The sequence below is a fragment of the Mobula birostris genome, chromosome 1 (assembly GCF_030028105.1).
Source record: "Mobula birostris isolate sMobBir1 chromosome 1, sMobBir1.hap1, whole genome shotgun sequence".
In the NCBI taxonomy this organism is placed as follows: Eukaryota; Metazoa; Chordata; class Chondrichthyes; order Myliobatiformes; family Myliobatidae; genus Mobula; species Mobula birostris.
In genome coordinates, this window is record NC_092370.1 from 129,712,638 (window position 1) to 129,727,005 (window position 14,368).

At 43.4% G+C, this 14,368-nt stretch overlaps 1 protein-coding gene across 4 annotated transcripts in view; it reads right to left on the reverse strand.

Annotated features, from left to right (window-relative positions):
* Window positions 1-14,368, reverse strand: part of grhl2b (grainyhead-like transcription factor 2b) — a 174,779-nt gene that overhangs the window by 130,023 nt on the left and 30,388 nt on the right. For 3 of the 4 annotated variants that reach the window (XM_072272325.1, XM_072272240.1, XM_072272418.1), the window contains exon 3: window positions 14,265-14,332. The exons of the other annotated variant lie outside the window; for it this stretch is intronic. In XM_072272325.1, coding sequence (XP_072128426.1) covers window positions 14,265-14,332 — 68 coding nt within the window. The remainder of the gene's footprint in view (window positions 1-14,264; window positions 14,333-14,368) is intronic. 4 annotated transcript variants of the gene reach the window in all.

Genomic DNA, 14,368 nt, shown 5'->3' on the forward strand with positions numbered 1-14,368 from the left:
TACCGTACAGGATCGAAATAAGCTGCAGAGTGTTGTGAACTCAGTCAGCTCCAACATGGGCACTAGCCTTTCTGGCATCCAGGACATCTTCAAAGAGCGATGCCTCAAAAAGGCAGCATTCATCATTAAGGATCCCCATCACCCAGCATGTGTCCTCTTCTCATTGCTACCATCAGGAAAGAGGTACAGGAGCCTGAAGGCACACATTCAGTGATTCAGCAACAGCTTCTTCCTCTCTACCATCAGATTTCTGAATGGACATTGAACCCATGAACACTACCTCACTACCCATTTTGCAGTATTTATTTAATTTAACTGTTACATTTTTTTTGCTGTAATTCACAGAATTTATTATGTATTGCAATGTACTGCTGCCACAAAAACAACAAATTTCATGACATACGCGGGTGATATTAAACCTGATTCTAATTCTGGTTGTCCATGCCATCCAAAATGCCCATCTAACTTAGCATTTGGCTCATAATCCTTTACACTTCCCCTATACATTACCTATCCAAATATCTTGAAACATCATAAAGGCAGGTATGATTATGACTTCCACTGGCAGCTCATTCCATATGCCCACCGCCTTCTGTGTGACAAACTTCCCCATCCATTCCCCTTTAAAATCATTCTCCCCTCACTCTTATTTACTTTAGAGACACAGTGTGGGGCAGCCCTTCCAGCCCAATGAGCCGCACCATCCAGCATCCCACATACTTAACAGTGGCCTAATTGTAGGACAACTTACAATGGCCCATTAACCTACTAACCGGTACATCTTTGGACTGTGGGAGAAAATGCACATGCCATAGACAACAGCTCAATATGTAGTGCTGGGGGGGGGGGGGGTCATTGCTCTAAAAGAAATAGATCCATACATTACGCTTCCTCCCCCTTTGGATTAATGCAATATAAAACTGTATATGTGCAAAACATTAAATTTCCCTTTCATAAACCCATATTCCAAATAAACACGCTTTCACAATAACAGTCCATAACTAACTTCACAGTTCCAAAGGTTCAGTCTTTTGGCTGGCACTCTGTTTCTTTCAGGATAGTGCCTCTGGACCAGAGGAGTGGCATCAGGTTTGGCAGGTGGTTTGTCCAAGACAACTTTCACGGTTTCCGGTGTCACATTGCTGTCAGTGAGAGGTAAGTCCGATGACTGTAACGTGTCCGTCTTGTTGGATGCAGTCGGCTCAGATGTGTTCTTCAGTTGAGCACCCAGTATCTGGTCCACATGTATCAGGTCTCCAACATCCACTGTGTACATCACGGTCCAGTTCTTGTAGCTATCCTACTGGATGTCCACTTGTCTTCTCAGTATTCATGCACTCAGACTTCCTGTCCAATCTCACAGCTCCTTTCTGCTTCACTTGGCAGCTGGCTGAACTGTTTATTCTGCACTTCCCTCCATAGACCTGGTTTCAGGAGGACTATGCGAGATATCAGATGCCTGTTCGTGAAAAGCATTGCAGGTGTTTGATTTGTTGTCGCATGAACAGAGCTCCAAAAGGAAGTTCAGGTTAGCCACTTCTGGTGAAGATAGTCCTCAGAGTGGAGACAGTCCTTGCTGAGGAGGTTGACTTCATTGGTATAACCTTCGGCCGCTTCGAATGGGCATCCACAGCAATCAGAAACATGGAGTCCATGAATGGCCCAGCAAAGTTAATATGTACTCCTTGCCATGGTGACAACAGCCACTCCCACTGGTGTAGTGATGCCTGTGTATTTTGAACTTTTTGGCATCCCAAGCAGCTTTTGGCCAAGATTTCAATCTGTTTATCTACTTCCAGCCACCACACGTAGTTCTGGGCGAGGTGCTTCATCTTGACTGTACCAGGTGTCCTTCATGCAGATTTTCTAACACTCTGGTGTGCAGTTTAAAGGGAACCACAACAACATGAGAGCCACACATCAACATTCTTTGACATATGGACAGTTGGTCTTGTCTTGTTGAGAACTCTGGAAACATAGGTTTACCATGAGCTGACCCTCCTTACATTGTGATTCCATAGACTTTTGACAATGTTGAGTCATTCCTTGTTTCCCTTTGTGTTTTGGAATTTGTTACCGGCTACAGGTCCTACCAGGTGTGGAACACTTCTGCTGGGTCACAGTATGAAGACTTTTCTCCTTTAATTGCCAGCAGTGGAAGACGTGACAAGCCATCAGCATTGCTGTGTTGTTTGGTACCCTTGAATTCCACATCATAACAGTGGGCTCCTTGGAAAAATGCCCAACGTTGTAACCAGGTAGCAGTCAACACTGGAATTCCCTTCCTAGGATTGAAAGCCCTAGGGGCTGGTGATCTGTCACTAGTGTAAACTTCTGTCCGTAGAGGTAGTGTTGGAACTTCTTTATTCCCCACACTAGACTCAGGGCCTCTCGGTCAATCTGTGCACAGTTGCATTCTGCGCTCGTCAGTGATCTTGAAGAAATCACAATCAGCCATTCAGATCCATCTTCCATAATGTGTGACAAAACAGCTCCAATGCCTTAAGGGGACACATTGCATGCCAGTCTGATGGGCAGAGATGGGTGAGCAGTTCATCTGATGTTATTAGTCTCTTTTTTTCCTTGAATGCTTTTTCATATCTTCCTACTTGCTGCTGTCTGTAACAGTGTGTTCAATGGATGCAGCACCATAGCAATGTTTGGGAGAAGCCGGTGGTTATTGTTTACAAGGCCCAAGTATGACCTGAGCTGTGACACATTTTTTGGTTTGGGTGCCCGCAGCACTGCTTCAATCTTCTCTTATGACTTACGTTAGCCATGGTTGTCAAAGCATTCAAAAGAGGCCACTGTCCAAAAGAGACCTAACCTTAGAACAGGTATTGACCATTGGATGCAATGGAACTACAGAAAAGGTGAGAATGCGAAATGCACAAAATGTCCCTGAATGGTGCAAAAACCCAGAGATGTCATCGATGTGGCAGATACTCCCATGATGCAAATGACCGTTGGATCAAAAAAAAAAGGCTGCAGCAAATGTCATAGGCAAGGTCACATAGGGAGACTGTGCGAGACAGTCAAAAAGCACAATAGAGTGAGAAGTTTTGCTGTATTCTGCTTTGTTGTGTTATGTGTTGTTCTGCCGGGCATTGTGGGCATGCTATGTTGGCACCAGAACGTGTGGCATCACCTGCAGGCTGCCCCCAGAACACACTCATTTGTGTTGGTTGCTAACACGAATGACGCATTTCACCGTATGTTTTGATGGACAAGTGATAACTAAACTTGAATCTTTAATCTTGCTTAGTCAAGCAAGCATCAAACTTTATGGTGGTCTTCTGTTCTCTTCAGAACCTCGGTCATGAGAGAGCGGTCCTCATCTCCACTATAGGCAAGTAGTTTTACATCAGAACTGCCAACCTTCATCCTTTAAGAGTCCAAAAACTATCATAGAATCATAACGCAGTATAGCACAGAAATATGCTCTTCAGCCCATCTAGTCTGTGCTGAACTGTTATTCTGCCTAATTCCATTGACCCGCACTTGAACCATAGTCCTCCATACCTCTCCCATTCATGTACTTATCCACAAAATGTTGGAGGAGCTCAGCAGGTCAGGCAACATCTATGGAGGGCGATAAACAGTCGATGTTTCAGGTTGAGACCCTTCATAGCCCGAAACAACAACTGTTTGTTCCTCTCCATAGAAGCTGCCTGACCTGCTGAGTTCCTCCAGCAATTTGTGTGCTGCTCCAGATTTCCACCATCTGTAGAATCTCCAACTCATTAACTTATCTAAGCTTCTCTTAAATGTTGCAATCAAACACGCATCCACTTGTAACTCAGGTTAATTAAACCCAAAGATGTAATGTTAGAAAGCTCCACCTGTGGAGGGATGAAAACGAGGTTTACTGAAAAAAAAAGAGAACTTGGAAAAAAAGCGATGCAAGAATGAGCATGGCTGACGAGTGGCAGACAAGTGACAGAAATGTGGCAAACTACAGAAACTAACTAAAGATGAAATCTGTTAAAAGTGGAATTAGGAGTTAGCATCTATATCCTACTTACTGGAAATTCTCAGGGTGAAACCCCGGATGAGAAACGATATCAATAAAACATTTATTGAAGCTATGGCTATAAAGAGCAGCAGATATTGTGAGATGATATTGGCAGAGTAGTGTCCAAGATCTCTACCGTGTAACCGGGAATTAGTTCTGTTAAATCATACCAAGGGATTTGGTGAGTTAAAACACTATTACTATTCCAAGTGTATAATTTGAGTGCGAACTACGTTCAGTAGTGTTGAAACTGAGAAATGTTTGGAAATGGCAATGTGATACTGAGTGATTTTGAAATAGAAAATAGAATGCGTATAAGAACTTACAGATTGTAACCCTGTTGTATACAGGTCAGGTTTTTTTTTATGTAAGTATTGTGAATCGATTTTCCATGGTTGACCCACGGCATCATCCCAACGAACCAAGAAGCAAGATGGTGAACCACTCAAGATCGAAGAACCAGTGCGGGAATGAAATGTTTCAAGACACAGAGGATTTAATACGGTTGGATGTATAATCTTATTTCTCATTCGAAGGATCTGAATTTGATTTTCTGTAAGAACTGATTATTTTGCAAGAACTTTGATAAGTGACTGAATGAGATTTACTTTGTTTAAAAGTTGTGATGTTGGAGATTTGTCATGAAAAGAGTTAAGTTGCATATGTATTTTTGGGGTTGAATCTGAGTTTGTAGACATAATGACCTGTAACTGAAATTGAGGTTAACCATAATACTTAATAATAGGAATTCAATTAGTTTCCTAAGTAACTAGGAAAGCCAGACTGTCACAGGGGAAACATACAAATCCCTTACGGACACCAGCAGAACTGAACCCGGGTCGCTGGCATTGTAAAAATGTTTTGCTGACCACTGTGCTACCATGCCAACCTTGAGCTATGTATCTGCTGGATGAAAGGTTTCATGATTGTTGCAACACCCTCCAATCCTTTGTGTAGGAGTGAGTTCAGCAGTTCAGCACACACGATACTGCACACCACAGCCGTGGCTTTGGTATAACCCAACTGACACTGCATTATAGTTGGCTTCTTGGATCTGTTCCTCCAGCTAAGTATTGTCAAGTTGGTACTGGATCCTGATGTATATTTGGAGAAGATGGTTTGTGGCAGGATTCCCAATGTGCTAACCATTACTTGGTGCTTTACCTGCAGGTTGTGCCATTGCAGTGTCCGCTGGTATGCCCTGCACCCTCATTTGTGTGCAACCTCACCCATTAGGGTAGCCCTCCTACTACCCTGGCTGGAGATCACTCAAGTCTACATCTCACCACTTGTGGTTCTCAGCACAGTGCTAACTAGTGCAATGTCAGTATGAGCTGGTGGCTGCAGGCAGGAGGAAAAGTGACTTATACAAGTTCTTCATCACAGCCCCACCACTGCCGGGCCAGGTTGCAGTCAGATTCAGATTTATTTAGCATACAGTGAACTATGTCGTCTGTGGTCACAACCCAAGGATGTGCTAGAGGCATCCCCAAGTATCGCCACACATTCTGACGCCAACATAGCATGCCCGCAACATTCAGAGAACAACACAGAACACACGCAACAAAATAACAACAGCGTAACAACCCCTTTCCTCTCAAACTCACACACAGTTCTCCAACTCCACAACCAGCCTCCTGACTCCAGTCTCCAGGCTTCAGCCATTGGACTTTGACTTCTGGACTACTGACTGATCTTTGGTATCGATCCCTGGACTAGCCGATGCCTCAAAATCTCCAGTCCCTTGCGCCATCTGCTCGCGTGGAAACCTGATCCTGGGACACACTGACTGGGACAGCCTGACATCCACGGATGTCCTTCATCACCCATTTACATCGCTGGACTTCGAATGTGGAATGTGGAGTGCAGAGCGAAGGCCTGACCTCTAACTCCTCTACATCCGCGTTCCTAACCCTGAATATGTCCTCTAACTCCTCCACATCCCTGTCCTTAAATGCTAATCTGACTCCTAACTCCACTTTCTGTTCCCAAAATCATCCCTAAGAACTTAAGAAAACCATTAAATCTGAGCCATGATCTTGACAGAGACTGCATAATGGCGTCATCTTGATAAAAAACAAGCTCTTGAATATCAGAAATAAAAAGTGGACAAAGGTGAGACTATGTTACAAGTTCAGCTTATAAATCAGACAGAGTGTGGATCCTGCTAGATGCAAGAAAAAGGAAGAGCTCCAGGGATATCGTTGTCTTTGATATCTTCAGAGCCGCTGCAGGGTACAGACTCCGCAACAGCTGTCCTGGTAATAACCAGCATCATTTCCCCTTGGGTTTACACAGCATGAGCCACTCCACTTCCATCAGGGAGGACACTATGCCACAACCATACCAGGACCACCAGACCCAAATACAGTTACTTCCAATGTTCCCTCTAAGTTCTAATGACCAGCGTGCGCAAAAATCTTGTGCTGCACAATTTTTTGCCCAGTGACAACAACCTGTGTGCACTGAATTTTATATGTAGAAATATTTATTTTAACACGGTCAATAAGAATTTTGATCTCCTCTGTGTTTGGTCATTTTCACTCTCATTCATTTGCACTTTCACAGACATATGAAGCAGGCCTGTAGCAGGTAATGAAGGATTTTCTTGCCAGAGCATTTGCACACTGTCCGTAAGTGATTTGCTTGCTAAATGGCGCTTTAAAAAGTCAAGTCTCCACTTCTTCAGAAAGTTCTCCAGCAACTTTTGCATTGCGACAATACACGCAGATAACAACAGTTTGTGCTGTGATGTGAACACAACACAACTTGAGTCTTAATGTGGACAAGACCGAAGAGGTGATTGTGGACTTCAGGAAAGTGCAATCTGACTACACCCTACTGCACATCAATGGTGAGAAACAGGAGCACCAAGTTTCTGGTGAACATCACCGATGATCTCATCTGGTCCTTCAACACTACCTCCTTAGTAAAGAGAGCACAGCAGCATCTCCACTTTCTAAGGAGATCGAGGTGAGTGAGGCTCCCCGTCCCCAGATTCCACTGGAGCACCATCCAAAGTGTCCTGACCAGCAGCATCAATTTCTGATATGGGAATTGCAAGGCATCTGACTGCAAGATCCTGCAATGGATTCTGAGGACTGTTGAGGGAATCATCTTCCCCCCACCATCCAGGACACAGACCCCTCCCATCAACCCACAATCTTTTTACCCTCCTACTGCCAGGCAGCGGGTACCACAGTATAAGAACATAGACTGGTATGCTGGTTAACAGCTTCTGAACACCCTGTTACCACCCAGTACATACTATTGATGACAGCTCCAGCAGCATTATACTGTTATACATTTAACTGTATGTTAAATGTATAAACAACTATGTCAACTTGTACATCTACAGATTTTTAAAAATTATCTGTTAGTACTATTGTATCAATATTATTTTACGTGCTCTATGTGAAATTATACATACTGTGTTTTGCACCTTCGTCCCAGAGGAATGTTGTTTCGTTTAGTTGTATAAATGTGTATGGCTGAATGGCAATAAACTTGAACTTGAGCAAAACTGGTTCCTACAGGTGTGCTCAGATAATCAAGAATGTGTTTTTATCATAGCCGGTAGTGTAACAGTATTACACAGTGGTCACTGATCCCACTGCTGCCTGGAGCTTGCACATTCTTCCCATCACCATGTGGATTTCCTCTGGGTGCTCCGGGTTCCTCCCACATTCCAAAGAGGCACGGTCAAGATGACTGAGCCATGGGCATGCTATGTTGGTGCCAGAAGCATGGCGACACTCGCAGGCTGCCCAGTATAATCCTCACTGATTTAGTTTGATGCAAACAACGCATTTCACTGTATGTTTTGATATACATGTGGCAGTTAAAGCTAATCTTTAAAAAAAATCTTTACTCACCAAAATCTACGCTGCCCATTTTTTTGGGGACCTATTGTAAACAGTTTAGCCTTCTTGATTAGATACAAGGTTCAGACAATTTGCTTGAGGTCCTGATTCAGGGTTTCAATCTGAACCATTGACTATTTCTTCCCCCAGCCCCAAAGATTGCTGTTAACCCACATAGTTCCTCCAGCAGATTGTTTGTAGCTCCTGATTCCAGCATCTACAGTCCCTTGTGTCCCTCAGATGCAAGCATACTTCCTCAACATGTTCTCTCAGACAGACTATGCAGGAGTCCCTGATGAAAGGTCTCAGACCAAAACGTCGACAGTTTATTCCCCTGCGTAGATGCTGCGTGAGCTGCTTAGTTCCTCCAGCACTTTGTGTATGTTACTCTGGATTTCCAGTATCTGCAGAATCTCTTGTGTTTAAGCAGGAAATATCATGCAAGCCTACAACTTCAAAATCCTGTTAGACCATCAGTAGGATTGCCACCCCAAATCTCAGAACACATACATTTTATCCGATTTATTTGATTTTTTTGGGGTGCCAGACCTCCACTCCCAACTTTAAAGCATCAACTCAAATGAAAAATTGCTTTGTTAGACACCCAGCTTTAAATGTCAATTTCAACAAAGTAATACTCCAGTAATGTTGTAACGCAAAACAACTATGCCCCAATCAGCTCTTAATTTATGCACTGCTGTCTCAGCGTCTTATAGATCCGGGTGTGAATGAGGTTATTGAATTCTCTTAACACAACAGATGCTGGAATTCTCTACCTTGCCTTAATGCTGATGCTTTATTTGCTCAAAGCCATTAAAACACAAAGAGTTTGACACATTTTAGCAAGCACCTATATAATTACTTGACAAGACAGCAAACCTCCACTAATGCAGCTCTTAGCTGCATCTCTTCCATTTCCCACACACATGCCCTCACCCCGTCCTCCCACTGTAGTAACAGAGGTAGAGTTCTGCTTGCCCTTACTTACACATCACTGTATTGAGCACATTATTCTTCGTCACTTCCACCATCTCCAACGGGATCCTCCCACCAAGCACGTCTTACCCTTCTCCCTCTCCCGCTTTCCACAGGGATCACACTATGTGACCCCCTTGTCCCCCCAATCTTCCCCACTAATTTCCCTCCTGGTGCTTATCCCTGTAAGTGTGACAAGTGCTATGCCTACCCCTACATGTCTTCCCTCACCACTATTCAGAGCCTGAAACAGTCCTTCTGGGTGAAGGTGACACTTCACCTGCTGGATTCTGAGGGTCATCTATTGTATCTGGTGCTTCTGGTGAGGCCTCCTCTACATCACTGAGACCCGATATAGATTGGGAGACTGCTTCAGCAAGCACCTTCGCTTTTTCCACCGTAAAAGGCAGGATCTCTGGGTGGCCACCCATTTTAATTCTAATTCCCATTCCAACATGTCTATCCATGGCTCCTCTACTACCACGATGAGGCCAAGCTCAGGTGGGAGGACCAACAACTCATATTCCATCGGGAGAAGCCTCAAACTTGAAGGCATGAACATCAATTTCTCTAATTCTGATAATTTTATTCTTCCCTGCTCCTCTCTTTTTTCTATTCCCTATTCTAGTTACCCTCTCACCTCTTCTCTTCTCATCACCTGCCATTACCATCCTCCAGTTCCCCTCTTTCTTCTATGGTCCATTAACCCCTACTTCAGCCCTTTAAATCTTCCACCTATCACCTCCCAGCTTCTTACTTCATTCTCCCTCCCCCACCCACCTTTTCCCATCACCTGATCTCACCTATCACCTGGTAGCTTGTACTCCTTCCCCTCCCCACACCTTTTTATTCTGGTTTCTGTCCCCTTCCTTTCCAGGCTTGAAGAACGGCTTCGACCTGAAACATTAACTGTTCATTCCCCCCACCTCAAAGAAGCTGCCTGACCTGCTGAGTTTCACCAGCATTTTGCATGCGTCGGCAATCCTACAAGCAATCCTCTGATATTCAGACATTCGATGAAAAATTACTTCAGAAAACTCATCTACCATCTGATGCTTCATTCTGCCAGGAATAACAATGCAAAAATAATGATACAAAGACATCAGCTCCTACTCTGACATTCAAGCCATACAACCTGTTAACCAACAGGTCCACATCAGATCAAATGTAATTGGAGGCTAGTGCCAAAAAGGCTAGTTCAATACCCCAGCACTTCCCTCAATCTTTCCCACTGTATTACTGCTTATCATCAGCAATCTTCCTCCTGTAATGGTGCTAAGTTTTACGATAACTGGAAAATTGGTCAACCAAAGACACTGCCTCTCTGAGACCAACGATGGTGAATGTGTGCAATTCTTTGCCACAGGAGGCTGTGGAGTCATTGGGTATACTTAAAGTGGGGTTTGAAAGTTTCTTGACTAGTAAGGGCATCAAAGGTTCCGGGAAGGAGGCAGGACAATAGGGTTGAGAGGGTTAATAAATCAGACATGATGGAATGGTAGAGCAGAGTCAATGGGCCAAATCTTATGGTCTATGGTCATTGTGTTTATCACCATCAGACTGCAAAATGTATTTGATGCTTGTGTACATGCATGTTCAAATACTGAGTTCCAAACTTGCTGGTTTGGTCACTGATGCGGTTCAGAGAATGGACCTTGTACACAACTTGTACAAAACAAAGGTCCTCTATCGACCTCCACATTGGACATTACCATCTACTCATCCTAAAAATCCATAATAAAATTCAGGAACGTGTAAATTACTTCCTAAAGTCAAGAGCTATCTTTCAGTGACTGTGAGGTTCCCCATCATCTTGATTGCCCTGGGACCGACTTTGGCTACAGGAGGTAAAACATGTTTGCAAACCTGGCACAAAGCTCATGACCTACTGGGCCGCAGTAACTCCTGAAACCCCTGACCTCCTGGGGAAAGAGATACCTGCAGCACATACCAATGTACTGAAGAGGACCAACAACCTTGTTTCTGCAAAGTCCTTCACATCTACTGGCAAGATAAGCAAACCAATACTAATGTCCAACCTTTGGCACCATTGTCCTAACTAAACTCGGTCAGCTCCGTTGGTCGGGCTACGTCATTCACATGAGACTCCTGAAATAAACACTCTGCTCCAAGCTCCATCATGTCTAGAGACTGCCAGTGTGTCACAATTCAAGATTCAAGTTTATCATGCGTACATCAAAACAGACAGTGAAATGTGTCATTTGTGTTCACAATCAGCACACCAAAGCTGAGCTGGTGTGCAGCCCACAAGTGTCATCTCAATTCAAGGTTATTCCCAAAGGAACAAATGTTTCATCCTGATTGAATTCTGCGAATTCCAAGCCTGTGACCATTCCATATGTAGGAGGAGCATTTGCTATTGCATGAAGTCTGCTTAGTCAGGAATGGAAACCAGTATCACCTCCTAGTCCACTTCATCCTACCTCACCTGAGACAAATATTTTCTAGCTTCAACCACCATTAGTCCTTTTAGGACTTTCAGAAGTCATAGTCATTTGCAACAACTGGCCTTGAATCCAGGTCGCACAAGGAAAAGAATAACCAGAACCCCTTTCTACCTTCCTGCAAGGATGGCCTGAAACCTTGTCCCCGAAACTGCAAAATGCATATGATGCTTGAGTACGTGCACATTCAAAGATCGAGTTCAGGTTTGTCAGCTTGGTCACTGAAGCGGTTCAGAGAATGGACCTTGTAACTCAATATCTACAAAACAAAGGTCTTTTATCAACCTCCAAGTTGGACATTACCATCTGCTGATCATTGAGATCGATAATGAGACTCTGTTAAATGTAAACCAGAGATTGCACTGGTTGATAACTGGCAAGTGTAAATCACTAGTCTGTGTAATAGGAACTACAGTAGGCCATTCCCCAATTTTCAATAAATTCATAGCTAATTTTCCAGAGAACTGCCACCTCTGAACGAATCAAAAATGTCTTGTCCATTATATTGTGGTTGCCAACTCTAGTTCTAGATTTTATCCAGGGAATCACCCTCCTTGGAAGAACAGATTTACCAGGATGCTGCCTGGACTAGAGGGTGCGCCTTATGAGGATAAGTTTAGTGAGCTAAAGCTTTTCTCCTTTGAGTGAAGGAAGATGAGAGGTTACTTGACAGAGGTGGACAAGATGAAAAGAAGTATAAGTAGATCGAAGAGATAGCCAGAGTCCTTCCTCACCCTGGGCAGAAATGGCTAATACAAGGGGGCATAATTTTAAGGTGATTGTAGGAAAGTATGGGGGGGGGGGGGGATGTTAGAGGCAAGTTCTTTGCACAGGAAGTGGTCAGTGCACGGACACCCTGCCAGGGGTGGTGATAGAGACAAAACACATTAGGGGCATTTAAGTAACCCTTAGATAGGCAGATGAATGATAAAAAAAAAATCAAAAGTTATGTAGGAGGGAAGAGTTAGACTGATCTTGCAGTAGGTTAATAGATTGGCACAACAAAGTGGGCTGAGGGCTTATACTGAGCTGTAATATTCTACACACCAGTAACTGATGTGGTGATTCTCTGCTGCAGACCTACTGTCCATCCTTTTTAGGTGAGAAAACAACAACTGTACACAACACTCCAAGTGTAGTCTCATGAAGGCCCTCCTTAAAAGAATAACACACCTTCACTGATCAGGATCTGATGAATAGACTTTTAACTGAAATGTTAACTTTTTTATTCCCCACGGATGCTAACTAAGTACTTCAGCATTTTGTTCTTATCTCCACTCTTGCTCTTTATTCCCCTTGCAATAATGGACAACATAACACACGCCTTTCTCACTTGCGACTCTTCCATCAGGTGTTGATGGCTCTGTAGTTGAACAGTTCAGTGCCACACAGTGCGCAGACACAGACACTGGGGAAAGGGATCTTCGAAAAATGTGGATGTCTTAGTCACTTCATCTAAATGAAAAATACTTAGCAGTTTAGGAAAAAAAAACAATAACTGCAGACGCTGGAGATCTGATCACTTGAGCAGTTGTGTTAATTCTTCCAGCAACATGTCTGAATTGCATCAATTGCAGAAATAATTTTATTTTACATTACCCACACTTATTATGGCTGCTACTAGTACTGTTGCCAGTAACAATTTCAGCTCAAATCAATTGAAGGTTTATTTTTTTAATCATAGGCAAGCTAAAAACATTCAGTGTTGACTGAAAGTGTTGACTCCTGACAACATATCTACAGTACATTAATCATATGATTACTTTGGACATTACATTAGCCATCTCCCATAAGAACAAGATAATTTTTTTTCACCTTGAGGGTGATTAGATTTTGGAATGCACTGCCCAAGAAGGTGATGAACACAGGTAATCTCACAACATTTAAAAAGTATCACACCACCGATTCATCAAGTATGGACCAAATGCTGGTAAATCAGGCGATAGTCAGCCTGGATCTGATGGGCCCAAGGACTGGCTTCTGTGCTGCTATGACCTTGGTCTCTCATTGCACTGTATGTGTATTTAAAACACTTTGCATCATTCTATGTTTGTCTTTTCCTTCAGCTTTGACTATATTTTCCTAAATTATGCCCTATTCAAACTCTAATGCTGGCCGTTGTCCAATTTTCTACACTCCATAAATGTGAGATCATCCAGAACCCTTGCTGTAATCTTTATTGCATGAATATTTACTTCCATGGTTACCAAATAAAAATGTAGGCAGGTGGGTTTAAAGGACAACTCTTCCCAAAGAGATCAAGTGGCCTTTTTCTGTTCCACAGGTTGCTGTTGTTTGATGAAGAGGATCATGGGGCGAAAACAGAGGCATATCCACTGATGAGACCAAGCTAAGTTCTTGGCAGAGGGCAAGGAACCTTTCTTGCACAGGTTCTGATAACTTTGCAGTAATTACATGCCTGGTAAATCAGCCCTTTCAATAATGGTAAGCACCACCGCTTTCACTAATACAACTACTTTAGTTATCAATCCTATACACACAGTCACCATTTAGCAAAACAACACACACCAAATGCTGGAGGAACTCAGCAGGTCAGACAGCAGCGACAGAGAGGAATTAACAGTCGACGATTTGAGGCTGAGACCCTTCATCAGGACAGGACAGGACAGGGAGGAGGAAGAGACCAGAATAAGAAAGTGGGGGGAGCAGAGGTAGAATAAGCTGACAGGTGGTAGGTGAAACCAGGTAAGGGAGAAGAGGGGATTGAAGTAAGAAGGTGGGAGGTGATAGATGGAACAGGTAAAGGACTGAAGAAAGAATCTGATAGGAGAGGAGAAAAGACCATGGGAGGAAAAGGAGGAGGAGGGGCACCAGAGGGAGAAGATGGACAGGTGCATTTTGTGTGTGCCACTCTGGATTTCCAGCATCTGTGCAATCTCTTGTGTTTAGCATTTTACTAAAAGACTACTAAAGTAACAAATGTACCTTTTCTCTTGATCATCTTGTGTATCAGCTACTTTACCAAGTGGCATCAGTCTTTTTTCCCTGGGGACCTAAAAGATACAACAAAATCCAAATATAACAATATC